Source organism: Polychytrium aggregatum, assembly GCF_025602895.1.
Source record: "Polychytrium aggregatum strain JEL109 chromosome Unknown BJ171scaffold_32, whole genome shotgun sequence".
NCBI lineage: Eukaryota > Fungi > Chytridiomycota > Chytridiomycetes > Polychytriales > Polychytrium > Polychytrium aggregatum.
Window position 1 is genome coordinate 354,643 of NW_026516234.1, and position 22,544 is coordinate 377,186.

Sequence of the window (22,544 nt, forward strand, 5' to 3'; positions counted from 1 at the left end):
TGCGCGCCACCCCCGGTCCGCTCGCCCTGGCCACACAACCCATCGCAGCCTCCGCAAGCATCCGCGCCGGACTTGACTTCATTGCCGCCGGGGCTTGAAGCCAGCCAAACTCGCTCGACTCTCCTGCCGGCTGCATCTCTCCATTGCCCGCATCGGCCGCATCGCCGTCCATCCTGCTGCACGGCCGCAACGGCTCTCTTTCCCGATCCTCTGCAGCCATGACTCCCGTCTCCATCGTCTCGCTGCTGTGCGTCCTGTTGGCCATCCAGGTCGGGAAGCCCGCTGTGCCAGCTCGCCGCTCGGAGATGGAGGACAATCGTCGATCTCTGAAGCACATGCTCTGACCATGCGGCTTCGCTCTGGTGCATATCCGGCTCGTTTAGGTGCACGCCAAGACGCAGATGCCCTTGGTTCTCGATGACCCTCAGGACAACTCTCCTCAAATGCCCGAAATCTGGGAGGTAACGACCCGCTCCCTGGCTCGTTGCATCGGGCCTGGGCCGCTCTCCCGCCACCACCATCGCCAGCACCACCATCATCGCCATCATGGCTGCTGCTGTCAGGGGCGACACATGCAGATCCTCATGCAGCGACTCGGTCTGACTGGTGCTCCATACTGTCAGGTCCTTGGCCCTTTCCCAGTTGGCCCGCGAGAACTCGGTGCCGATCCTCTCAGCGCCTATGGTGAGACCCGCCAAGCATCCAAGTTTGTGCCCATAGCATATGGAAGCGATGGGACCGGCGAGCCTGACACCTTTCTCTTCTCCCACCCTTGCTCTGCCCTTGCCTTGCCCCTCGGCTCAGGCGGCTTTGAGAAGCTACCATACTCGACAACCCAAGGCTATCCGTCCGAACTGGCGACAGGTGGCTACGTTTACTGGCGGCAGGTCGTTTCGCATGGCGACACTGTTGGCCCAGTTCTCTACAACAACGTTCGCTGGGACTTTAACGAGGGCCCATTCGGTAAGGCCAACCTCTCCCGTCCCTCCGCAGAATCCGTGAACGAACGACGCCCGGCCACGCAATCGGAAGGCGACATTGGCAGACGCGGCGCAATCGTTGCCAGAGGAGATGGCCGTCTCTGCCGCTGCTGATGCTGCTGATGCTGCTGCTTTCGTATCGTTGTTGGTTGCGTCCGCGGTTGCTCGCTTGGCTGGCATATCACTGACGGCAACGTCGGCCAGGATGGACATCGCTGCATCACAGCACGTACTTCCGCAGCACCCTGCATGTCCCCAAATCGGGCATCTATCTCGTCCAGTTTGCGAACGTCATTTCGTTCAAGATCGACGAACATGCGTACGTCGGCAACGTCTATGGCTACGACCACTCGTCCGAAAACGCCATCTATCTGGAAGAGGGCAATCACAAGCTCTACATCTGTGCCATCATGGACGTGCGAATCAATGGAGGGTAAGCGTGGGAGGGATGCAAGCAGCACCATGTGTCCGGCGACATTACGCCGATCGCTCGAGGCTGATCATCGAACCACGTCGTCATTCTCCAATATGCCGCTTCTAGCCATATACCGCCCCGGGTTGTGTTCACCGGCAGCTTCATTCCTGCCGAGACTGTAGCGGAGGCATACCAACACAGCGTTGTCGCCATCCTCGGAGACTCGATTGCTCCCGAGGCGATGAACGGCCAGCTGATTACCCCGTATGCGTCCGTGACGATCCTCAACGCCAACGTTTCGTACCACGGCGGCAACATGAACTTTGGCTGGGTGCAAATCGCCGATGTCGTCGTGACCGACCCGACGCTCCCGCCCGACCAGACTCGAGCGATCCAGGCTCGGATTCCGCTGCTGTATTCGCTGCGTCTTGCTCCTGGCCAGGTGCTACCGATCCCGATCGAGCTCAGCGTCAAGGACGACACCGTTCCGCTGCCAAAGAAGCTCGCAGTGACGATCAAAATGATGTGCATGGACGACTGGGAGTCCTTTGATGTCAGCGCGGGAGAGCTGGACCTCGTCACGCGAGAGTGGGGCACGCAGGCCTACAAGATCACTTTCATGGACTTTGACGACTCTGTCCACTATGGTAGGATCATTGCTGGACGAGAGTTTGCTGGCTCCTCTGCAAGGCGAGGGATTGCGTTGTTTCAATGGGATGGGATGGGATGGTATCTTTGCCGCCGCATCCTTCTGAGATCTCCTTCCTCCGATTATCGCATCATTCCCACACAGCGATGGTCAGGCCGCCAGCAAGATCGTGCGTGAGCGATGCCACGCAAAAGTGTCCCGTCCTCCTGGCTTTGCACGGGTAAGCTCGTTGTGCATACTTGTGCTCCTCCTCCTCTTGAGCAGCCTGAGCTGAAACATGTTCGTCTCAACACCAGGGCCGGTGTCGAGGCCAGTGCCCAGTTTTGGACCAACGCCTATCGACAGCAGAAATACGCATGGGTATGTGCCGAAGCAGGCGATGGTGGGAGAGGCTCTGGCTGGTGGCGTGCTGCATGCCGCACATGCCGCTGTCTGCTTTGATGGGCAGACTTTTGGTCGTGAAGTAAAGGCGCTTGGGTTTATCATGCACCAGCCGCCACCGGTCCTGTTCTAACTGCGACGATCTGGTTTTTCCGACGGATCTGCCTCTAGACCGTTTTCCCAACTGGAAGAACGCCCTGGTAGGCACCCGCGGGCTGACTGATGCCTGTTCTCGCTTTGATGCGCGGTGGAATAACGACCATGTCGTCTTGAGCACCAAATCAGCGATGTGCTCTGGCCGTGCCATTCACAGCCGACACCACGCTCGAGGGGCGTTGTGCTTTCGTCCCTGTCTGTGGCTGCGGATATGATCAAGAGCCGAAAGGAGCGGCAATAGTAGCCGTTGCCTCTCGCTGCCACTCGACTGAAACGGCTCTGTGCATGTCTAGGGGATTCGATTGGCACGGACCATCGCACCTGAACGTCGAGGCAGCCCTCTGGGCCTTGCGCGAGCTGCCCGGGGTTCCAGTCGACGAGCGCGCTGCCGTCGCTGTCGACATTGAAAAAATCGCTTATTCCGGTGAGCAACCTTGCTGTAGTGTGTGGCTCGACTCTGCGCACGACTTGGAGGGGTCGTCATCTTTGTGCTCGTCCTCACGCTCGCGGCTTCTGCTGCTGCCTCGGCTCCAGGTCACAGCAACGGCGGCCAAGGAGCCTGGTGGATGATCAGCCACTATCCCGACAAGGCTCTTGCTGGTGAGTAACCAAAGTTGGCGGATGTGCATCCGGGAATCGTCGCGAAGAGCTGCCCCGTGGGCCACGCCCAAGTCCAACCCCGTCTCTCTCTCTCTCTGCGCGACAGGTCTGCCGGCTTCCGGATACATGAAAATACAGATGTACACGCCTTACTACATGCGAATCGGATGGGCCTACTCTGATCCGCAAATACGCGCCGTGAGTACTTGCTGGCATATCCCGGGTCGCAAACGTGGCTGGGCTGGCTTGAGTCTGGGACTGGATGTTAGTGCGGTAGCGTCACTGTGCGTGATTACAACACCCCGCTGCGCGACTGGCAGTTGAACCTTCGGTTCGCTATTTGACCCCCCCCAACGACAGGTCCTGGAGTCGTCGATCGCTGAGAATGATATCGATCTATATGCTGCCAACATGGTACGGTGCTCATGTGTCGCTTGTGATGCGGGGAGGAGTGTTGTTCAGCCATCGATTACCGGCCATGAAACACCAAGGGAGGAGCACAATGGCGGCAATTTCGGCAATGGGTGCTCCGCAAAGGTGCTCGCCATCGCTCAACGCCCCCGACTTGGCGTCGCCCGTCGCAGGCCGGCATCCCGATCCATGCCCGCACAGGTGCCGAAGACGACAATGTTCCGCCACTGCACACCCGTCGCATCGTCCGCATGGTCAACGAATGGAATCAAATGCCCAACTCGATCGAGTGAGCCTCCTGCGCAACCCCCCTTCGCATCTGCCGCTTGTTGATGCATTCTCTGCGGCGCTTCTGAAGCAAGCTCGATTGCGATGGCACTGCCTCCATCACAATCGATGGCGTTTTGCCGAGCTGACTCGCTTCTGTGACCGCCCCCCTTTGTTTGGCGGCAGGTTTTCAGAAATTCCTGGTCAGGGCCATTGGTTCGATGGTGTCGTTGACGATGACGAGACCCAGCAGTTCCTGGATCGCCATATCGACCTTGACATCAATCCTGGCCTTCCCCTGCCCCGCCTTCCGGACGCCTTCACCATCCAGACTCTCAACCCTGCCAGCACTGGGTCCAAGGGAGGCATCAGGATCCTCCAGCTCGAGGTCCCGTTCAGGTAGGCTGGTGCAGTGGGAATCCGCTTCAAGACTTACAGCGAGCTGCTCGGAGACGGGGGTTGGTAGAGTTCACCATCTCATCAGCCCGGTTCTGTTTCAAACTTTGGATCAGATTGGGCATTATTCGAGTCCATCGCCACGGAACGCAGTGGATCTTCAACACCACCAACGTGCGCCGGTTCATGTTTGTGGAGGACATCCGAGACGAGCAGCTCCAGAGCTGGTCGATTGACGGCACCGACTTTGCTCACCCGCCTCAGTTTGGCCGCTCGTATCTTCGCACCGAGGGATCGGAAACGTGGGTCCTGTCGGAGGATTTGATCTGGCTCAGCGTGGAGCGACATCCCAGCACATACGGACCCATTCACCAAATCCTCAACCATCCGTTCCGAATCGTGATACCGTCCAACCCGCCGCCCGAAGAGGCCGACATATTTCGCAAAGCCGCCCAGCATCTGGCGGCCTCGTGGTACTTGTTTGGCCGGGGCACGACCCAGATTGTCCGCGACACCGAAGTTCTGGACGGTCTTGCAGCTCGATTCAACCTGATTGTTCTTGGCGGACCCTCGGTCAATCTCTATGCCAAGCGGCGCGAAGATGAGATCAAGCAAAGCAACCTGGGTATGCGGTGGGAGTGCTGTGTCGAGGGGAGTACTTGTGGCGTGAGTTGGCTTGGCCCTGCGCACACTGTCAATGCTGCACACTGACCCCTTGCTGGCCCTCAGTGCACTTTTTGCCATCGGGAGGATTTCAGATTGCAAACAAAAAGTACGAGCTCCCTGGGACAGGTAAGGATCGCGTTCATGGGCGATGCTCTGTTGCAGGTGTCGCTGAGGGAGGGCACCCTTGTCGGGCCGCGAACTTGGATATGGCTTTGAGCCGTGCCAAGCGACACAGCCTCCCTCGACCGTCAGGCTCACGATTGCGGTCTGCTCTTGCACTCCCAAGGCATCTTGTTCCTCGCACCAAGCCCCACTCGCGCCCGGATGGGTGTCTTCATTGCCGGCACCGACGAGATTGGGTTCCATCGTGCGCTGTGGTCGCTGCCATTCCGAACGGGGCTCACTGTCCCGGACTACCTCGTCGTGGGCGACGAGTACGGCGACCCGTCGACGGGCTGGACGGCCGGCAGCGGCAATGCCTACGGCGGAGCTGGCACCAAGGGCACCGGCGGTGTCTTTGCGGCGGGGTACTGGAACAACATGTGGGAGTATGATCCTCGATGTGGATACCTCAAGTAGCACACACACACACACGCCCAGCCAGAGCATGGCCGGCCTGCACGCGCGCCACAGACAAGCCACGCGCTGATCATGGAAGCACGTGAGCACGCAATACATTCCTTTGGCTCCTCGCACACCTCTCGCCGATTGCACACCTCTTGCCGATTGCACGCCTGCAGAAAGATCAGCGATGCTGTCGACCGGAGGGCAGGCAAGCGAGCAGCAACCCGAATCCGTGCGCGAAGAACAGCACCCCCCGTCTTGCACAAGCAAAGGTATGCACAAAATACTGTCGCTCCCGTGGTGCATGTCGTCTGGAGCACCGGGACAACTGATGAAAACCATATGGATAATGTGTAATGTCATATCATTCGTGATGATGTACCATATGTCTGCCTTCCTTCTGAAGTCCTTGCTCGGACGACACACACGTCCTTCGACATGTGCGGTCGCTGCGAGCTGCGACGTGTCGCCAACCACTGCCATTGGTGCTGACGGCTTCTCCTTCCCCCATCCTGTTCCTGTCTCAGGTCTGGCTGCGTCAACGATCGGAGGTCTGGATACTGATGGATCAGCAAAGGAAGCACATTCGCTCTGCCAGGTACGAAGCGCGGTGGATGGTCCGGTCCGACTTGGGCTGTGATGGCGGAGGACGGATCAATGATGCGCTGCGACCGTCCGACAATAAACACATTTTACCGCCAGTATTGGACACGTCCCGTTCGATGCGATGGGTGGATGGATGGGTGGATGGGTGGATAGATGGATGGATGGATGGATGGATGGATGGATGGATGGATGGATGGATGGATGGATGGATGGATGGATGGATGGATGGATGGATGGATGGATGGATGGATGGATGGATGGATGGATGGATGGATGGGTGGATGGAGATGTCCAAGGCCTGCAGGCTCGCATCCACGACTCGGGGTTCAAGTTCCACCAGCCCTGATCCAACCGTCCGCAAGGGACTGCACTGCTTGCCGAGTTCGTGCGGCTGTCTTGGATTCGATATTATGAATCTGCGTAGAGTTTCGTACATGACTGCTACAGGCGATACCAAGGCGAGACAGCGTGTTGGAAAAACGGCGGGACACGCCATTTCCTTGGGATAATCATCGTATGGTTATGATATCATTTCACATCATGTCATACTCGGCCAAGAGCGATTAAGCCATCACCACCTCCACGGAGTCCGCTGCCGCCGTCTCATGTCGATGGCATTGTCCGGATGCCCTGTTTCAGGGCCATCCTAAGGTCCCCTGGGCCTCTGGCTGGTGGGCGGGGTTGGAAAACTCGATCATGACCCAGGGTCCGCGATTTGGCACCCAGGAAATGCGCTGCTGCTGCTGCTGCCTCGGGGGATTTCGGAGCCGACGCTCATTTGGTGCTCCAGCCGTCGCATGGCCGTCGCATGGCCGCCGGTCCGCCTGCTGGGACCACCCCCCCCCTTTTCCCGCCCAGCAAGAGGATCCTGTCCGGCCATGCCCGCGCGCACCAGTCTGGCAACTGACCCAACGGGAATTGTGCCATGCAGGCAGGCGGCGTTTGGTCCTCGTGGCGGATCGTCAGCCTTGATGCGCATGTGGGCGGGTGTGGGCAAATCTGATCTCGTGGAGCGGCCTGACCCCAACGCAGCATCCGCCAAGAGGAGGTGGAGGAATGAGTCGCCATCACACGATCGGATGGCCTGTTGGGGAACCACCCTGGCGGACAGGCTCAGCCGAACCATGGAGAGTCAGTCCCGCTGGGCGTCGTGGTCCTGCTGCACCAATCGAGCGGCTTGAGCAAAGGCCACACCGGAGAGGCCGTGCGAGTGTCCGTCCAACCGCCGGCTTTGGGTGGGCAATGGCAAGCCGAACAGGGCTTGGGGTATCCCGCAGCGGCGCAACCAAGCGCCTCGCGCAACATCGCCCGAGAGCGATTCCCAAGTGTTCGAAGGGGGAGCAGAGCAGCGAGGGTGTCGGCATCTGCGCAATCAGCCTCGGCCGGCCTCTTATCTCCGCAAGGGGATCGATCGGCCTTGTGTCGGGGGGTGTCTCCCTCCTCCCTTTGGTCGGTCGTCCAGGTCGGATTCTCGTCGTCGGCAGCTCCCCTTATCGATTCCATCGCCGGACAAACATTGCCGATCGATATCCCTTGGGTTCAGCGGTCAATCTCTCGTCGCGCGTATCAGCCGGTCGCTGGCGTTCTTGCATCATCGTTACTGTGTCGGCCATCGCCGCAATCCCTTCGTGGTCAGTGTTGTCACGATCATCGATCGGGCCTTGAGCTTGCAAATCGGCCGCTGTGTTGTCCCCGAGCCGTGAGTTCCTTTGTCGATCGTCTTTGGCGCTCTTATCTGGCCAGACATTGCTTCCATCTGTGACTCTTGCCGCTTTGCCACTTGGTCATTGTTCGCTGTCGCCTGTTATGCTGCCACGGCCCTCATCGGCTGGGCATTATTTTACCACAGGTTGCTGTCCTTGACAAAGTACTTCACGGATGAAACAAGCATCGTCTGCAAACCCACCAGCGGCGGCATCCGTATCGACGCTTGTGTCCTCCAGTATCGCAGTCATGGCCGACAGCAACAGTTCCGGCAGTGACGCGCGCAACTCAGACGGCATGACCGTCGATCCCTCAGCTTATCCTGTCCTTGGTCATGCCTCAAGCTCCGGCGACAGCTGCCAAAACAGCGTTATGAGTCTCTTGGAAAATCCGGCGTTTGTGCTCTTCGCAAGCGTCGCGGCCGCCTTGCCTGATGCCCCGCATGCGTCAGCCAATCGGGAGTCTTGGATTCGAGCTTCCAGCGGCCCTTCGTGCCTCGTCCATGTGCCAACAAGAGGCTCTGGCAGTGCGGATGGTGAGCATCGTGTCCTTGGATGGAACGGAGTCCAGGCTTGATAGGTGCCGCATGCCATTCGGCAGGTGTTGGTTGAAAAGGGCTGGGAGTGAAGATGACTTGCCGATTCGAAGGCCACGCGTGGTCGACGGGGGATGGATTGATGCGGGATTGGTGCAAAATCAGGCAAGGCCGACCTCCGCGCAGTGCTGATGTGCTTCATCCGCAGATCCTCAAGTTGAGTCGAATAGCAGAGAGAGCCAGCGATCCACGCCCAAGCAAGGCAGATCAAAGGCCAAGCCACTCTGTACCAACTGCGGAACCGATACGACGCCGCTGTGGAGACGAGGCCGACAGAACGAGCTGATGTGCAATGCGTGTGGTGAGTTGCAGCCTCTTCCGAGTTGATTGGGCGTGTCGGCTGTGGCGAATGTGTCGATCGAGCTGTGGCGAATGTCGACCGAGCTGTGCAGCGCACCTCAAAGGACCGTCAAGCCTGGGCAGACGGGACAGGATGATCGAGGATGACCGAGGCCAGGACGGGCGGACGCAGGCGGCTGGCACGACGACAACCAAAGGAACAAGAGCCCGAGGCACAACGGGGCTGGCAAGGGTGTCAAGCCCAGACAAGGACAGGCGGCTGGCAATCATGTGGAAATGAAACATCGATCGGAGGACTGGCTGGCGACGCACCAGCCCATTCCCCCACGACTGGGACCAGAGGATGCAGCGAGGAGATCGAGCCAGGCGCGCAGATGCAGCGAATGACAAAGCGAACGACCAAGCGGCAGGACGAAAGCGGCAGGACGAAAGCGGCGACCGCGCGGACACACCCGAGCTGCTGGGCCTGGACCGGCTCGCGACGGGCGACGACTCCCACAGGCCCATGGCAAGACACAGCAGCCACGCATCGCGGCTGGGGCCTGACACGCCGCAGGACAAGCGACATGGAGCGCCATCGGGAAGACATGAAGCGCAATCGCCAAAGACACGGGGACGGCGACGATTGGCAGGGCAGTGTGGGGGCAATGTCTCGACATCTTGTTGGCGACGGAGGTGGAAAAGTGGTTGCGAGAACGGGCCGCGGCGATCGACAAGCCCGATGGGGGTGGGCGCTCTATTCCTGGATGTGCGATAGCGAGAACAGCAGCGATAGAGGCGAGCAAGGCCGCGCCGTGGGATAGAAGGAGGCTGGCTGGTGACACAAGGCCGATTGGCAACGGGCCGGAACTGGATTGCGACAAGCGCGACGGATGCAGACGACAGCTGGTTCAAGCAGCAATCGAGCCAGCAATCGAGCAAGCATCGAGCAAGCAATCGAGCAAGCAGAAGCAGAAGCAGAAGCAAAAGCAAAAGCAAAAGCAACGACGAGCGCGGCACCAGATGGGGTTGGTGCGCGTGAACGAGAGGGCGCTGTGCCAAGATCGGGTGGGCCGCCTGTGTCCCACAAGTGTGGGCGCACCGGCAACGGGCGCGTGCCTTGCTCCCCGCCAGAACTTTTGGCAACGGCGGAGCTGTGGAAGACAATGGCAACAACAACACCAGCAACAGCAACAACAACAACAGCAAGAAAGTGGCAAGGAGGAGGTGTCACGCCCAAGGAGTGGGGCTGCAAACACAAACAAACAGACCCACCAACCAGCCACGAGCACGTCGGCGGTGAGCGGGTCTGGAGCAGCGCAATGCAATGCAACGCAATGCAGCGCAAAAACGGAGGCAGTAGCGACAAGGCGTTAGAAATGAGCTGCAGAGTTGACAACGCAGCGATGCTTGCGGATTGTTGTCTGCTGATGGCGATAACCGGGAAGGCTGGGGCATCAACAGCACCTCGAACAACAACAGTGGCAACAGCACAACAACAACAAACAACAGCACCCGCAAAGGCAAGCCCGAGACAGCGCTGTGGCTGCGCGGACAGGCGGCTCGCAGCTGACCAGGGCGGAAACCACACAGTGGGCTGGGAGGCTCGCGCACATACAGCACATGAGGCGAGGGGGGGCGAGCCAATGAGCGCGCCCTTGCACGGGAACAAGGAGTGGGCTGGTCGAATGACCAGCGATTCATGGAGCCGCAGCGGAGCGCAAAGGCCGGGCACAAGGACGATGGGCAAGAGGGAAAAGGCGGACACAGAGGAGGCGAGACGGGATCGAGACGAAATCGAGACGAGATCGAGATGGAAATCAACGCACACAGACGCAGTGGAAATCGACTCACACACACACACACAGCGCAGACACACAGTCACACGCTCGGTCGCACACGGCTCCACGCCCGCCCCGTCCGCACCAGCCATCCGCGGGGGCCTCGGCGTGACTCCGCGCGTCCGACCAACCAGCGGCCGCCGCCGGGCGGGGGGGCGTGCGCGATGACACTCGCCGCGGCTCCGATGGCAGCATTGGCGGCTGGCGGCCCCCGTTGGTCCGCCGGCTCGGCCGGGCGCCCTTATTGTGGGGCTTTGTCGCCCCTGCCGTCCCGTTTTTTTCGCCTTCGCTGCGACTTATCAGATAAAACGGCCATGCCTGGGCCTGCTTATCTCCTCCCCTCTCTCCCGTGCGCTTCCGCTTCTCTGGCTCCCGTCTGATCGGCTTTCCTTTCCCTCCCGTTGGCCCCCGTTCCCGTCCCATCCCGCATCCGCTGCCTGCCTGGCATCCACCCCGCACCGACCTGCCTGTTATAACCCTGGCCGTGCATCCCTCCCCCCCCATCAACTCGGCCTGTCCTCTCCTCCTTGGCTCTGTCTGCTCCTGAATCGCTCGCTCCTGGTCCAAAATGGTCTATCCCGAAGGTCTCTATGTCAAAGCAAAGTCGGTCGATCGGCCCTCGTGGCTCACAACCACCCAAAAATCTCCACACTCGGGCTTCTGCCCTCCGTCGCATCCGCACTCGCGGGTCGCTCTCATGAACATCCTCGCCAGCCCCAATGGCCTTGCCAAGGAATTCCCGAATCCCATCCACAGCAACCCCGGTGCTGAGACGGCTACCGTCCATCCCATGGCCGTGCCGGTCTCGCTCCAGAAGGACCAAGTCTGTGTCAACTGCGGCACCACCCAGACGCCGCTCTGGCGGCGAGACGACCAGGTACATGAGCCACCCCAATGAGTTTGATAATGCGGCCTTCCCACACTTGCTCTACAAACACACTCGGCCCAATATCGAGCATGCTTGCTTCCTTTTCTATTTGGCGGGCTTGGGCAGCGCAGTCCCCTTCTCGGTTTCATGAGAACCATATCTGCCCATGAAACGACGACCATCGAGCCAAGATCCCCTTCCCCCCCTTCTTGCTCATATTCACATACCAGTCTCTAACCCGGGCCTGTTCTCGCTCTTCCAGGGAAAACCCACTTGCAATGCCTGCGGCCTGTACTTTAAACTGCACAACACCCACCGTCCCATCAGCATGCACTCCTCCGTCATCCGGAGACGCAAGCGCATCTCCAACAAAGCTGTCCCCGGCACCGACGCACCGCAACTCGCCCCTGTCAACTCCTCCAGCACCACCAAGGCTCCCCGCTCGACTCTGTCCGAGCCGGCTGTGCCAGTTATGGTCTCGCCACCCAACCTGCCTGCGGCCTCGGCTGCCCCCAAAGCCCACCACCAACATGCTCATCCGCACCCGCATTCGCATTCGCATTCACACTCACACCCGCACCAGCTCCCGCCTATTGCCGACATCATCAAGCAACCCCTGCTGCAGCACAACAGCCGCCCGCATCAGCTGCTCAATCCCCCTCCGTTCGGTCTCCAGTCCTTTGAACCCGTCACCCTTCCGCCGCTCTTCACCTCCTCGCGGATTCTGCCCTCCCCTCCGATCGACGACCGGCTTGTGCCCCTGGTGGACTTGCCCGTTCCTGTCCTGCCATCAAATAGTACCGCCGCCGCAGCAGCAGCTCCTGGGGCCGCTTCCCACGATCTCGTCCGCCATCCGGCCCGGTCGCCTGGCTCTCCCAGCTCGCCATCGTCGCTCGGCGACGCTCCGCCCGACTTCAGCGCCGACTCGGAGGCTGCGGCGGCTCTGCTCGCCCTATGCAATGCCATTTAATGGACGGACGGCGTTTCGTGCTCGAGCCAATTTTTGTCTTTGTACCTGGGGCCTTTCCGATCTCCCAACCAACCAGTAATGTGACCATCCCTCGTCCCCGCTCTCTCTCTCCTGTTTTGCTGCTCGCCTGCTGTCCAACTATTTATTTGGCCTTATCCCCCCCCCTCTCCCACGACACGGGATTACTCTGTCCGTTTCAATCTGTATATATACAACCCGTTTTGCTCTCGTTCCCCGCCTCCTGTCTTCGAGCTTCGGGCTCTCTTTCACTCTTGCCATCGTGAATATGCGTAGGGGCACGGTGATGATGTCTGGCGCCAATACACAGCTCCTTTGAAACAGCCCTCCATGGTCGTCCGCCCTCGTCCGTCGCCGTCGTTCACGATGGGTCAGCCCAGCCCGGCCGTATCGCCCCGCGTGCGCTTGCTCCTCCTCCGCTATCGGTATCAGCTGTGGCGCCGATGGGCCGCCAACCACCGAGGCACACCGATGGCCGTCGCGCGAGGCAATGGCGCAATGCCGTCCCATCGCGGGTCCCATCTGCGCTGGGCTGTTGCAGAGCGCACGCCCCCCAACCGGTGTCCCATTCGCCTCCTCCTGCTCGTCCTCCTGCTCGTCCTCCTGCTCGTCCCCTCGCACCCATCCCGCATACTCCACCGAGAATCCGAGACGGGAGCCGCGGACCGGCCCATCACCGCAAGGCCAGCGGGGACATGCGTGGCCTTGTTGCTGGATGCGGGAAATAGGCCGCTGCTGCCCACCCGGCACGCGCCCAGGCAGTGTCACCGCCATCGCCATCGGATTGGCTCCACGCCAGGCTTCACGTGTGCACGGCCGCGCTTCCCGCATTCCCGCTTTTGTCCGCTCGGCTGGCCGTGGCTGGCCGTGGCGCCGTGATATGGCGCCGTTCTGCCGGCCTGTGGCGCGGCGGCGACGGGAAGGCAGTGCAGCGCACACTCGATCCGGCTGCGCTGGCTGGATCCACAACACACACTCGATCCGGCTGTGCTGGCTGGATCCACTGCACTCGAGCCGCACTCGAGCCGGACGCGTCCGCCGTCCCGCCTTGTGTTGCCATGTCCATGTCCAGCCGCGGCCTGGGGAATCATGGCTCCAGCACTTTCCTCCGGACACTGTGCGGAGATGGTCGCCCGTGCGGGCACTGCCTCCCGCGGCCCAAAACGGCCCAAAACGGCCCCAAAACGGCCCCAAAGTGGCCCAAACCAGCCCTGGCTGCTTTCGGCGAGCCAAACATATCCTCTTGCTCCCATCTGGACCTGTCCTCGGTATCAGCCCTCTCAGTCACTCAGTACCACCTTCGTCCGGCCACTTGGTTCTCTCCCACCTCAGCTTCATCGCTCTGCAAGCCCCGCTGGTCTGCCAGTCTTGTCCGCTCCCCTCGGCCAAGCACATCAGGCATCTTCCTCGGACGGCGGCACATCCACAGCCATCTCCCCCCCATCACCATCACAGTACTGGCGGCCATCGCCGATAGCAGCTGACCGGGCATCGACATCCCTTGGCCAGCCATCGACAACAGCTTGTTCCCACCCCCGACGCTCTTCGACACTAATCGGTTGGCGGCCGCACCGTCTGCCCCAAAGATCGCGACGAGGACCCGCCAAAGCTTCCCTCAGCGAGCTTCCCTCCGGCCGACAGCCCTTCTTCGTCTCCTCGCTCGCATCCCGTCCTCTCTGTCGCACGTTCGACGTTCGGATCACCGCCAGTCCCGGCCTGCTCTCTCTTGTCGCTGTTCAACGACGGTCCTAGCTGGATCTTGTTGCTCCGTCCCTTTGGATTTCATCTTCACAACCAAGGCCGAGGGCTCCGCTGTCGACTCTTTGCCAAGGCCCGAGATCAAGTCCGGCGGACCTCCCATCTCCATCTCTCCCTCCCTCCATTATCATCTGCATCTCTAACTCTGTCCTGCAATCCCATCCTGCAATCCCATTCCCATTTCCATTCCCATTCCTATTTCCATTTTTCTATCTCTATCGCTCGCTTGCTCTCGTCCCTGCGCCGCGATCCTGAGCAGCAACCTTCCATAAATCTCACTCTTCGTGGCCACCACCCCGATCTCAGTTTCGCCTGCTTAAACTCAGAGATTCGATAGCCTGGTGTACAAGAATGCGTGATCAGCAGGCACGGAGTAAGCATCCCATCACTCGTCGCTCCACGCGCTGATATTCCCGATACCCATGAGCCGATCTCCACGGCCTGTCCGGGGACGCAGTTTCCCCAACACCATTTCTGCCTGCTCTTGGTCCACCAGCTTGGTTGTTTGGTAGCTTGCTTGCTGTTCTTGGGCCGATCTATCGCCGGGTTACTCACCAATTGATCCCTACTCTGTCCAAATACCACCGTTCTTCCCTTGCACACCAACGGAACCACACATACACTCATACACCTCTTCAACACGATCGCTGACCGTCGCTGCTCACAACCGATCACAAACCCCTCTGGATACCCACAACGCCCTCGCTCCTTCACCAGCACTGCCCCGCCTCCATCCACCGGGGCAATACTTGAATGGTGCTCTTTCCTGGTTCGCCACCCGGCACCGACAAACCAACCACCGACAGCAGTCGTTTCTGGCCACTCCTCCAGCGACTCCCCCAGCCGGCTTTCCAGCTACCCTCCCACGCACATACCCCGCCACCTCCGACTCGAACGGCAATGCCACAATACCTGCCATCCACAGCAGATCTCCCGGACACTACCAGATCCATATCCCTGTCGTGGCCGACGCTCGCATGACCCAGTCGCCCCGGAGCTCGACCTCTGCATTGCCCATCGGCACCCCTCCCGTCTCGCCCATTTTCAGTCCGAATATTGTCGAAATCTCGCATCCCGTTCCCTTCTGCTATCCCCCGGCCCAGAGTCTGGTTCAGACGGGGTCGTCGCCCGTGCTTCGGAACGACAGCGAGTCCAATCCTACAGACACCGCCAACGCTCGGCTAAATTCAGCCTCCATCCCTCCCACCACGATTACCATCGGGACCATCCCCATCTCAAGGGTGCATTCCGCCATCGTCTCGCCATACGCACCTCCACAAAACTTTTCAAACCTCACACACTCGTCCAACCCCACCGGGCATTCCGCCCATCCAGAGGCAGCAGATAAGGTCCAGCCCGATGTTTCTTCCAGCACCGGCACCACGCTTGCATCCAATTCCTCGTCACAGCACCGTCTCTCGGACGAAGCCTCCATCAAGGCGCGCGACGGAATGGACGACACACACAGAGCCCCTCTTGAAGCTTCCGCCGAGCCCCACATCGAAGCCAACGACGGAGCCACCATCAGAACAAACGAAGGCGTCGCCACCACATCCTCAAGCATCCATTCTGGCGACTCACAAGAGTATCTGTCGAATCAGGGCCAAATGGCTGCCATTTCCAGGGCGTTTGCGTCTCAAACGCCCCAACACACTGCCGCGCTTCTAACTCAAGTTTCGCAAAGCATCACTACTCCACCCCACGGTGTCCCAGCCACCTTAGAGGTCGAGTCCGAAGCGGCAACTGAGACGTCGTCTCTGCTGCGGGGCGCTCTCTCCACCGCTCCATCCGACAGACACGTTCCCACACACACATGCAGCTGCCAGCACCTCGACGATACCGCCTGCGTCGACCGAGTCTTCAACATGACCATCGAGTCGCTCTATGACGCCATTTTCTGCCAGGGCGGCTCGAGTGTCGTCCACAAGGCCATCACCATGAACAGCGGCACCGACATTGTCTTTGGGAACTGGGAGTCCATCAGCAGCAGCGGCTCAAATCCATCCTCCATCAACCTCAGTCGTCGAGTACAGTACAAGTATGATGGTCACATCGCCATGCGTAAGTATTCTTGGCTCGTGGCTGCTACTTGCTCATTGTATCGGGCTTTCGTTGAATCATTTGGTAGGATGATAGGGGCCCCATAAGTGCTGCAGTGCCGACAGTCTTGCGGGGTCAAGTCCCACTTTCTTCTTTGGTCCGGCTACTCACCAAAATTAATGTTGCCAGCGCTAATTGGCCCCATCAAAACGGCCTACATCGAGGACCAGACCATCATCGATGCCAACCCGTGGTATGCATGGTGTCTCCGTCGCATCGCCTGTCTGGAGCCCTTTGGCCACAACCAACTACAGACCGCTGCTGTGCACGCCGTCCTCATCAACACCGCTGCTGACTCTCTCCGCACATATGCAATCTCTCGATGCTCCTTTGGTCTCCCAGGGTGCGCACTGTTGAGTGCACCAACAAATGTCCCCACGCTCCTTATGGCCACTCAAACTGTGTGGTGTCTCGCTACTGCATTACCCATGAAGATGGCGGTACGGCTCGCCTGAAGGTCCATGCAAGAGTCGAGTTTACACGAAGCTTGTTGCTTGCAGGTACTACCACTGACTCCACCCCATCATCTGCTGATCTGTCAAACGGACTTTCGGACACCTATTCGTGCCGCTCTTTTCATCTGTCTGCACCGATGGCGGACAGTAACCGATGGATATCTGCCCATCCGTTCATCTGTCCATCTGTCCATCCGTTCATCCTTTCATCCGTTCACCCGTACTTCTATCTCAACAAACCTACGCACGATGTCTTGTGATTTACACAGACCTTATTCGGCGCGAGTCGATCGACCACTTCCAAAAGTACATTGCAAATCTGTGCACTCTCCTTGACGGCCTTGCAAGTACCTACGGAGCCGACATTCCATCGCGCGTTTTCATGGTATGCTGTCGGCTGTCTCGCTGAGTAATAGTTGTGCTCTCGATCCGACCACTCATGCTTTCGTTCCTCACAGATTCCCCCGAGCGCACAGCAACGCACACCTTCGCTCCGTCGGCCCTTGAGTATGGCCATGCGGCGGCGGACTACTCTAGGCCAAACACCGCCCTCGCGGATGTCAACGTACTTCCAGCCCGGCAGCGTTATGGCCGATGCTGCGAGCAGTGGCTCTATGGCAAGGCCGCCGCGACGACCACCGCCGTCTCCGCCGGCTTCCGACTCAATTGCCCAGCCCAATCCACATCCCGCCGCCCTCGGAGTCAATCCCACCGCCACGACCACTCCGACCATCGTGCGCTACGACGTCTTCCTGGTTCCAGGCCAGTGGCCCACGACTCAGAGTCGCAATCAGCTGTTTCACCACTACGCCCGCATCGGCTTCCAGAGAATCAACGGCCGCTTCGAGCTGCTTCTCTACTTGATGCACATCTTGATGGTTGGCATCGCCGTCTCCGGAGTAACCGAGCTCGAGCTCCTGGGGATGCTCTATTCGCTTGGAGTACAGATTGGGGACATCGTTGTTCGAGGCACCACGAGGAGCACATCCTCTCCGTCCGCTCCTCCGTCCTCCTCTGTGCCTCCAGTCGTTATTCCCAACCCCATGATCGTCGACGGACAGCCCCCAATCGTCATCAGCATCGAGGATGTATTTCGGAGACTCCTTCCGGAGATCTACCGCACTCGCTCTGCGGCAATCCAGCAGGAGTTCATCCCCTCTCCCCAGAGCTTTGTTGCCCCCGGCAACGCAGCACCAACAGCCCCTCCCAGCAGAGGCTTCGATGGCAATGCCATCATGCTGATTGTTGCCGTGCTGGTCTTTGTCTTGATCAAAAGAGCGACTACTCGATAGTCCCAGCCTCATTGCTCAGAGCCTGCCTCTGCAGCTGTCCCCAAGACTCATCCAGCCGTGTTCCGCAACGGAGCCTGGACATTCTTCGTCTCCTGATCTGTCCGGTCTCAAATCCACAAATTTACTTGTTACCTGCCCTCTGCTTTCTCCTCCTCCCCCCCTTCCACAAATGCACGGTGTCTCGTTCGTCCGCATCCATACGCCTGTGCGGGTGTGTTTCTGATGTCACCGACTCCACTCTCTTTCGAGTCTCGCTTGCTCCATTTCCGTTTGATTACTTTTCCTATACATACATATTGCCATCCCACTCCTCAGAACAAGTATCTGTGATCCCGGCGTTGGCCACCATCAATACATGCATTCGTCGCACTTGCTTCTTCGCGACACCAAGCCTGTCACCTGGCTCGTTTTGCAATCTGAATCCATGCAGCATTCGCATTGCTGCGCCAGCTGTTTCTTGATCGCTGTCGAGCGGCTACACGGCCCAATTCATGTTCGACACTTCCACCAGCTGCATACTCTCCACATGCCGCCAGGTTCGCCGCTGCATCCGCTCCGTTTCCCACAGAGGCCGGCAATGACTTGGCGCGAATGAATTTCATTTGGTGCAGTCACGTGCACCGGCCGTTTCCTGACCGCCGCTCGCCGCCCTCGAATCGACAAGCACACCAGGCCCGTCAACAGATCCGTTTCTTGCCCCGGTCTTGTCTCATCTGCTCCCGCCCTCCCCCCCTTTCCCCGCTGGGCCTGCCGCTCCACCTCATCCGAGAGCACTGGGCCATGTCGTACCACAACCATGGCGGTGGATACTCCTCAGGGACGAGTGCCAACGCCATCCCCGTCGTCCCTCGGCGCCGCAATTTCGCTCAGAGCCAGTCCGACGACGGACCAGCCCCGTCTCCAAGCGATCACCACCACCCGTCCTACGGCGACAGCCAGCGCTCCGACAGTCCTGTGAGGAGCTATCACAGCCAGAGCACGCACGATCGGCCAGAGCCGCATGCTGATTCTACTTCGAGTAGAGGACACGATCAAGATGAAGGTACGGATCGTATCGATCCCGAGAGATCTGGGCGAAAGCTGCAGGGAGGGAGGGACGGATGGAGGGAGGGAGGGACGGATGGAGAGAGGGAGGGACGGATGGAGAGAGGGAGGGACGGATGGAGGGAGGGAGGAGGTGGGCCGATAGATAGCGGGCATGTTCGTCGGCTGGCTGGGCGACTGGGCTGCCTGGGCTCTGCCACGGTAGATGGCTATCGGGAGCAGAGAAAATGATCTCGTTTCTCGCCCTTTTGATCTCCCCCCATTGCATTCGGCGCTCCTTGTGTTTCTCTGGGGTTCACTTTCCTCTTTTATGCTATTGCTCTTTTGATCGGCTTTCTCATCGATCGACCGATCGAGCGGCCCTTCCATATCGCAACGCTATGATCTTCCCGATCAAGAGAGAGTGCCTCTCAGAGTTGCTTCGCAGCTCTGTTCTGTGAATCAAATCCTTCCTTGTGCTCATGTTCTCGGCCAACCCCTTTCGTGTGTCGTCGGGTTCTTTCGGATCGGGTGCTGTTCTAATCTCCCGATCGTATAACCTCGTATGTGCACAATCCCCTCCGCTTAACCGCTTGGGCACGACCTCATGCGCACGGAACGGAACCGACCTGACCTGACCTGAACGGAATCGGCGCCCACTTTCCTCAACACAACGATGGACGCTCTTGATCCGCAAAAAACACGTCCCGGCGGAACCATGCTCGTTCCTCGTCAACCCGGGCATTCGATAGACCCAGAACGCGAAGGGCGCCCCAGAAAACGAAAGTCTCGCTGGGGCAACGAAGAAGCAAAGGTCAACATCCCTGGGCTGACGACCGTCATTCCCTCCAATCTCACTGGCACGCAACTCGAGTCCTATCTGATCAACCTTCGACTGGAGGAAATCGGTCGAAAGCTTCGAAGCGGCGACTACATTCCGTCGGACCGTGAACGGTACGTGTCTTTGATGCAGGCATATGTGAAAGGGTAGCTTGAGACGCATGCGTGTGCGTGCCCGTGTGCATGGGGTGATCTTGGGATAGTGTGTGGATATCACGGATGGCCTTCGATCGGTGGTATCGCGCCGATTGCTCCTCGCTCGCACCCTCTATCTGACGCACGTCCGATTACCTTTGAGCAGATCCAAGTCTCCGGAGCCCATCTACGGCGCCGACGGCAAGCGTATCAACACACGAGAATATCGATATCGCAAGAAGCTGGAAGATGAGCGCCATCGCCTTGTGGAGGAAGGGCTGAAAAAGATCCCCGACTTCAAACCCCCCGCCGACTACCGTCGCCCAACCAAGCTCATGGACAAGCTCTACATTCCCGCGAAAGAATATCCCGAAATCAACTTTATCGGACTTTTAATTGGTAGGTTTGCATCTGGGTGACGTTTACGACATACGGGCTGCTCATCGCGCCTGAGCCGGTGGATCCATGTCCGGTTTGATAGGTGCGTGTGCTCATGTCTATGGACGACCCGATCTCCATCGTTGGACAGGTCCGCGCGGAAATACTCTCAAGAAGATGGAGGCGGATTCCGGGGCCAAGATCAGCATCCGCGGCAAGGGCTCCGTCAAGGAAGGCAAATCTCGCGCCGATGGAGGGCCGGCTCCAGGCGAGGAGGAGGATCTGCACTGTCTCATTAGTGCCGATGCTGAGTCCAAGATCAAGAAGGCCATGGAGCTGATTGAAGAAATCATCCAAACGGTAAGTTCCGACACTGCCGCTGTGTCGTTATATCGTCGTGTCGATATGTCGTCGTGTCGGACACACGCCCGAGAGACCTGAGCTTTGCCATTGTTACTCCGTCGTGCGAGCGAGCTCCCCACAAGCGCCCAACCCATCGCGCCCGTTTGATTCATTGTGTGCGTCTCACCTCTCTGCTAATCCGAGCGCCATCGCTCATTATTGTTCATTATCTACCCCCTCTGCCCACAGGCCGCCAGCGTTCCTGAAGGACAAAACGAACTAAAGCGGCTGCAGCTTCGTGAGCTGGCATCGCTCAACGGCACGCTCCGCGATGACGAAAACCAAATCTGTGCCAATTGCGGCGGAACAGGTGTGTGTCTGCGCAGCGCTTTGCCAGCGCGTCCCATCAAGCTATTCGGATCGCAAATGCCACTCTCCCGCTTGAGTCGATTCGTCTTGGCATCGGCTTGGTTGGACGGGTGGCATCGATCGGCTCATTACTGACTGGGTGATAACACAAATGCCTTCCAGGACATCGCCGATTCGAGTGTCCCGAACAAAGAAACTTCACCAACAACCTTGTCTGTCGTATCTGTGGTGGTGTCGGACACACTGCTCGCGACTGCATGCAACGTAACAACCCCGATGCCCTTCGTGAGGCCGACCAGCGTGACAAGAAGCTGGACGATGAATATGCCAACCTCATGGCTGAGCTTGGCGAAGCCGTACCGTCCTCTGGCGGCGGCGGCGCCGCCAGTATCAGCAGTGGTGGTGTTGGCGGTGGCATGATCGGCTCTGGACACCGAGACGGCGGCGAACCTGGATCCGGACGCAGCGTAAGTCACTTCCTTGATGTCCACAGAGCGACGGTGTATCGGGTCTGGCTAGCACCGACTGATCTGCCGTGCATCTGCTTGACGCTGAAATGCGCTGCGCTGACACTGACTGTTTGCTCTCGCGCTTTGCCAGGGCCACTACGGACCAAGTGGCGGGCGAGGCAGTCGTCCTCCTTGGGGCTCTGCTGGCCCTGCCCCTCCCCCTGCTCCGTCGGGAGGACCGCCTCCATGGGCGAGACAGGGCCGTGATCGCGATCGGGATCGAGATCGAGATCGTGACCGCGACCGCGATTTCGACCGAGGTGGTCCTGCACCCTGGCACCGCGATCGCGATCGAGACAGGGGGCCGCGGGGTCCCCCTGGTCCTCCCCCTGGCCCTCCTGACTCCCCAGGCAGGTCGCCGCCCCCGCCGGGCGCCTCTGTGTCTGCCGGTATGCCGCCGGGCCCTCCCGGAGGCTCATATCCTGGCTCGGCTCCGCCACCGCCTCCCCCTGGCGGCGACTATGGACAGAGCTATCCACCCTATCCCAGCGATGTCCCTGGCGCTGGTGCGAATCCCTGGGCGCCCCCTCCTCCGCCTCCGTTCCATTCATCCAACGGCTACCCCCAGCCTCCCCCTCCTCCGCCTTCGTACATGTACGGATATCCGCCCCAGCCTCCCCCTCCTCCTGCGTGGGCACCGCCGCCACCACCGCCGCCCGCTGATGTCCCTCCTCCTCCTCCTCCAGAGTGAGGCTGGATTGACGATGACTGGGCGGTGGTGCGCGGAATCGGCGTTGCACCTGTGGATGAAGCGAGTTGATTGGGCCAAGCATATGGCAATACAGCACACTTCAAAGAGAAAAATGGTCTCCCAAGCGCATATTGTTGGCTCTTGCGCGTGTCATCGACAGACGACTGAGCCGGTTCGCATGGGTTGCTCTGGATGCTTGTTTGTGGCAGACGAGGATTGGGATGCTGTTGGTGCCGAGCCATGGCGAGAACGCATGCTCTTCTCGTCGAGAAGGCGCTCTCGCTCT

The 22,544-nt window shown here is 59.5% G+C and overlaps 7 protein-coding genes across 7 annotated transcripts; 6 read left to right on the forward strand and 1 right to left on the reverse strand.

Annotated features, from left to right (window-relative positions):
• The first annotated feature begins 86 nt into the window (after window positions 1–86).
• On the forward strand, window positions 87–5,618 carry BJ171DRAFT_514823 (uncharacterized protein). The gene is made up of 18 exons (XM_053111878.1): window positions 87–269; window positions 384–461; window positions 624–684; window positions 805–963; window positions 1,185–1,413; window positions 1,522–2,042; window positions 2,189–2,264; window positions 2,341–2,404; window positions 2,597–2,625; window positions 2,875–3,005; window positions 3,116–3,181; window positions 3,288–3,379; window positions 3,542–3,595; window positions 3,766–3,881; window positions 4,046–4,258; window positions 4,372–4,880; window positions 4,985–5,047; window positions 5,208–5,618. The coding sequence occupies exons 1-18, from the start codon at window positions 219–221 to the stop codon at window positions 5,498–5,500; spliced, it is 2,805 nt and encodes a 934-aa protein (XP_052964461.1). The 5' UTR covers window positions 87–218; the 3' UTR covers window positions 5,501–5,618.
• Window positions 5,619–5,635: 17 nt separating this feature from the next.
• BJ171DRAFT_514827 (uncharacterized protein) lies at window positions 5,636–6,342 on the forward strand. Its single transcript, XM_053111879.1, has one exon. The coding sequence runs from the start codon at window positions 5,673–5,675 to the stop codon at window positions 6,123–6,125; it is 453 nt and encodes a 150-aa protein (XP_052964462.1). The 5' UTR covers window positions 5,636–5,672; the 3' UTR covers window positions 6,126–6,342.
• Window positions 6,343–6,874: 532 nt separating this feature from the next.
• BJ171DRAFT_184000 (uncharacterized protein) lies at window positions 6,875–8,374 on the forward strand. Its single transcript, XM_053106114.1, has 2 exons — window positions 6,875–7,722; window positions 7,941–8,374. The coding sequence occupies exons 1-2, from the start codon at window positions 7,148–7,150 to the stop codon at window positions 8,071–8,073; spliced, it is 708 nt and encodes a 235-aa protein (XP_052964463.1). The 5' UTR covers window positions 6,875–7,147; the 3' UTR covers window positions 8,074–8,374.
• A 110-nt stretch (window positions 8,375–8,484) lies between these two features.
• On the reverse strand, window positions 8,485–9,228 carry BJ171DRAFT_184013 (uncharacterized protein). The gene has a single exon (XM_053106115.1). It carries the CDS (start codon window positions 9,195–9,197, stop codon window positions 8,598–8,600), a length of 600 nt encoding a protein of 199 aa, XP_052964464.1. The 5' UTR covers window positions 9,198–9,228; the 3' UTR covers window positions 8,485–8,597.
• Window positions 9,229–11,300: 2,072 nt separating this feature from the next.
• On the forward strand, window positions 11,301–11,739 carry BJ171DRAFT_426642 (uncharacterized protein; the record flags this gene model as incomplete). Its single annotated transcript, XM_053107770.1, has 2 exons — window positions 11,301–11,387; window positions 11,641–11,739. Coding segments are annotated over 2 exons (186 nt in total), but the record flags the coding sequence as incomplete, so codon positions are not given.
• Window positions 11,740–14,297: 2,558 nt separating this feature from the next.
• BJ171DRAFT_184047 (uncharacterized protein) lies at window positions 14,298–17,979 on the forward strand. The gene is made up of 6 exons (XM_053106116.1): window positions 14,298–14,497; window positions 14,842–16,185; window positions 16,354–16,417; window positions 16,567–16,724; window positions 16,949–17,064; window positions 17,138–17,979. Exons 1-6 carry the CDS (start codon window positions 14,476–14,478, stop codon window positions 17,969–17,971), a joined length of 2,538 nt encoding a protein of 845 aa, XP_052964466.1. The 5' UTR covers window positions 14,298–14,475; the 3' UTR covers window positions 17,972–17,979.
• Window positions 17,980–18,690: 711 nt separating this feature from the next.
• On the forward strand, window positions 18,691–22,371 carry BJ171DRAFT_514838 (uncharacterized protein). Its single transcript, XM_053111880.1, has 7 exons — window positions 18,691–19,013; window positions 19,747–19,948; window positions 20,136–20,368; window positions 20,499–20,707; window positions 20,939–21,059; window positions 21,221–21,525; window positions 21,659–22,371. The coding sequence occupies exons 1-7, from the start codon at window positions 18,752–18,754 to the stop codon at window positions 22,256–22,258; spliced, it is 1,932 nt and encodes a 643-aa protein (XP_052964467.1). The 5' UTR covers window positions 18,691–18,751; the 3' UTR covers window positions 22,259–22,371.
• Window positions 22,372–22,544: the final 173 nt, after the last annotated feature.